This window comes from Malurus melanocephalus, unplaced genomic scaffold, assembly GCF_030028575.1.
Source record: "Malurus melanocephalus ecotype Western Australia unplaced genomic scaffold, MMel_1.1 scaffold_722, whole genome shotgun sequence".
NCBI lineage: Eukaryota > Metazoa > Chordata > Aves > Passeriformes > Maluridae > Malurus > Malurus melanocephalus.
In genome coordinates this window covers 113144-116566 of record NW_026623954.1, presented here as the reverse complement: position 1 = coordinate 116566, position 3423 = coordinate 113144, and the positions used below count along the sequence as shown (strand labels likewise).

The following is a 3423-nucleotide window of genomic DNA, read 5'->3' as shown; positions in this document are numbered from 1 at the left end:
GTGGCTGGATCCCCGCACATCTGGATCCCTGCACATCTGGCTGCACGCACAGCTCGGTGCCCGCCTGTCTGGGTCCGCGCACATCTGGAACCCCGCACGGCCGCGGCCGTGGGGCTCTAGGACCCAGCCCGTCCGTCCGTCCGTCCGTCCGGCAGTTTATTGGCGCAGCCGAGCTGGACTCCTTCGCTTCCCGCCGAGACTCGGCCCTCCTGGATGATTAATTTTTCTCTCCCACCCCCTCCCGCTCCTCCCGGCAGAGCCCGGCGGCTGCTCCCACCGCTCGCTCCCCTGCTCCGGCCTCCGCGGCTGCTCGGTGAGTTCGGCGGCTGCTCCAACCCCCCCGGACCCCCAAATTCCCCTGCTCGGAGCCCACTCGAGGGGAGGGACGGGACCCCAAYTCCGCGGGTGGCGGGSGGGKTGTTCCTCCAGCGTCCCGCGGAGTGTCCGGACATCTCCCCCGGGATCCCCGCGGACCCCTCCGTGTCACCGCGGGTCCCCTCGTCCCCCCACACCCCGGAACGGGTGGGACCCGGCGCCGGGCCGGCTGCCCGCTGGGTGGGACGGGGCCGGAGCGGGGCTGACCCTTTCCCCCGTCCCTGGATCTGGGACACCGCGTCCCGAGCTTTGGCTCCGTCCCAGGGGAGGTGACGGCGCTTGGGTTCGCACCGCTGTGTCCCCGTGTCCCCACGGACACGCGGGGGGGTGCTGAGGAACCCCGGGATGGGCTGGGCACCCCGGGATGGGMTKGGCACCYCGGGATGGGGTTGGCACCCCGGGATGGGGTTGGCACCCCGGGCTGTCCCCGCAGATTCCTTTCTGCCCCGGCAGCGAGAGGAAAACAAAACAAACAAACAAGCGCCACCTCTTGTAGGACCTACCGTAACCCCCAGAGGCGCTCGGGGCGGATCATTTCCCCTCTCCCCAGCCCCTCCTCCGGCTTGGGGGGGCATTTTGGGCTCTCTCAGTGCCCCCCGCAGCGGGGTTATCCATTAGCCAGCCCGCCCTCCCGGCGCTCGCCCGCTCCGCGCTTCCTGCTCGGCGGCGGCGGGGACGCGCTGCCGGCGCCGCCGGAAAACTTTGGACCCGTCCCGCTTGGCCGCCCCTGGGATGGGACCCTGGAGGGGTGCGGAGAGCAGAGCCGGGTCCTGGGGGAACCCGGAGTCCTGGTATTGGGGTACCCCAGGGGTTCTTGTTCTGGGGGATCTCATCCATGGGACGTAGTGGTCCTGCCCCGCCGAGGGCAGTGGGATCAGGGCAGGGGGGGGTTCATGGCAGTCCTGTCCTGACCCTCTGTCACCCCACAGGAGCCCCCTGTCACCCCAGCKGCTGTGGAGCCCCCCTGTCACCCACCGCTCACCTGTCACCCCCGGCATGGAGCGGGGTGGGCTGGGGCTGCCCAGTGACCGGAGCCCCGGCAGAGGTGAGCTCCCCTAAACCCCCTGAGCCCTTGTGAGCCCGCCTGGAGTCCTCCTGAGCCTCTCTGAGCCCCTCTGAACCCCTCTGAGCCCCCCGGAGTCCCCCTGAGCTCTCCTGAAGCCCCCTGAACCCTCTGGAGCCTCCCTGGATCCCCTGAGCCCCCCTGAGCCCCCTGGAGCCCTCTTGATCCCCCCTGAACCCCTCTGAGCCTCCCTGAATCCCCTGAACCCCTCTGAGCCTCCCTGGAGCTCCCCTGAGCCCCTCTGAACCCCCCTGAGCTCCCTGGAGCCTCTCTAAGCCCCCCTGAGCCTTCCTGAGCCCCTCTGAGCCCCCCAGTCCATGCCCTGTTGCACCCCAAACACCCCCGCCGGTGACACCCCGCTCTTTGCAGACACCCTCAGGCCGGGGACCCTCCCCAGCCTGTCCGACCTGGGRGATCCCGTGGAGGCCGTCAAGAAGGAGGAGAAGAAGGTGAGGCCGGGCTGGTCCCGTCCCGTGTGGGGTTTGGGGTGGCCGGGCTTGGGGGGGGTCTCGCTGTAACCCCTTCCTCTCCCTCCCCAGATGAAAGCTGCTCGCCTCAAGTTCAACTTCCAGGCTGAATCTCCCAAGTAAGAGCTGGAGCTGCCGGGGGTCGCTCCTGGGGTGTCCCTGGGGACCRGAGGGGTGCGGGTGTGACAGTGTCSCTTGCAGGGAGCTGACGCTGCAGAAAGGTGACATCGTCTACATCCACAAGGAGGTGGACAGGAACTGGCTGGAGGGGGAGCACCACGGCCGCGTGGGCATCTTCCCCTCCAACTACGTGGAGGTGAGCCCTCACCGGGGGGCGAGGGGGTCAGCGGGGCCGGAGGGTCCTGGCGCTGCCCCTCACCCGCGTGTCCCACCCAGATCCTGCCGCCCACCGAGGTGCCCAAACCCATCAAAGCTCCGGCGCTCCAAGTGCTGGAATACGGCGAGGCGCTGGCGCTCTACAACTTCCGAGGGGATCTGCACGTGGAGCTGTCCTTCCGCAAGGTACCGCGGCTCCGTGCTGTGCCGTTCCGTGCTGATCCGTGCCGATCCGTGCCGATCCGTGCTGATCCGCCCTCTGCCCCCCGCGGCAGGGCGAGCGGATCTGCCTGGTGCGGCGAGTGAACGAGAACTGGTACGAGGGGCGCATCTCGGGCACCAGCCGCCAGGGCATCTTCCCCGCCACCTACGTGCAGGTGCTGAAGGAGCCGCGGGTCAAAGGCACCGCCGAGGACATCCCCTCCTCTCCCAGCCCCGCCAGCCCCCGGCCCGCSGYCGGATCCCCGTCCCCKCAGCGCTCCCCCGGTCCCCGCATCCCCCAGGTTCCCTCCGGCTCCCCCCGAGCAGCGGAGCGGGGTCCCGGGGTGACGGGCGGGCTCCCGTCCTCTCCGCGCCACCTCGGTGGTGCCACCTTCCCCCCGTCCCCAAAGCTGCCCCACGCCGGCGTCCCCAGCCCCTTGGTGGCCTCTGCCAGCCCCCCGCACCCTGCGGCCGCCTGGACCCCCGAGCAGGTGAGTGCCCCCCGCCCTGGCATCGTGCCCCGGCAGCGCTGGGGCTGTGAGCGCTGCCCTGAGCCCACCCTGTCCCCGCACACAGCGCTCCACCCCGGGGGCACCCAGCAGCGCCCGCCCCGAGCCCGCCCCGTCCTACAACGGCTCCGAAATCCGGTGGACACCGTAAGTAGGGCCGGGAGTGKCCCCAGGGTGGCGAGGGGGCAGCGGGGAGCGGGTTCTGCCCAYGCTGTGTCTCGCAGGTACCGGGCGCTCTACCAGTACCGGCCCCAAAACGCCGACGAGCTGGAGCTGCGSGAGGGGGACAGAGTGGATGTCATGCAGCAGTGCGACGACGGCTGGTTCGTGGGTGCGTGGCCACCGGGATGGGGACAGGGATGAGGACAAAGTGCCACCGTCACCTCTCACSCGYCCCGCGTGGCTTTGTCCCCACAGGMGTGTCCAGGAGGACGCAGAAATTCGGCACTTTCCCCGGGAATTACGTGGCGCC

General features: G+C 70.2%; 1 protein-coding gene across 1 annotated transcript in view; it reads left to right on the top strand.

The window, feature by feature from the left end:
* Positions 1 to 3423, top strand: part of SORBS3 (sorbin and SH3 domain containing 3) — an 8537-nt gene that overhangs the window by 3798 nt on the left and 1316 nt on the right. The window contains 11 exon segments of the mRNA XM_057384601.1: positions 156 to 313; positions 589 to 1174; positions 1305 to 1420; positions 1808 to 1887; positions 1978 to 2024; positions 2107 to 2221; positions 2302 to 2427; positions 2517 to 2933; positions 3019 to 3098; positions 3176 to 3282; positions 3369 to 3420. Coding sequence (XP_057240584.1) covers positions 156 to 313; positions 589 to 1174; positions 1305 to 1420; positions 1808 to 1887; positions 1978 to 2024; positions 2107 to 2221; positions 2302 to 2427; positions 2517 to 2933; positions 3019 to 3098; positions 3176 to 3282; positions 3369 to 3420 — 1884 coding nt within the window.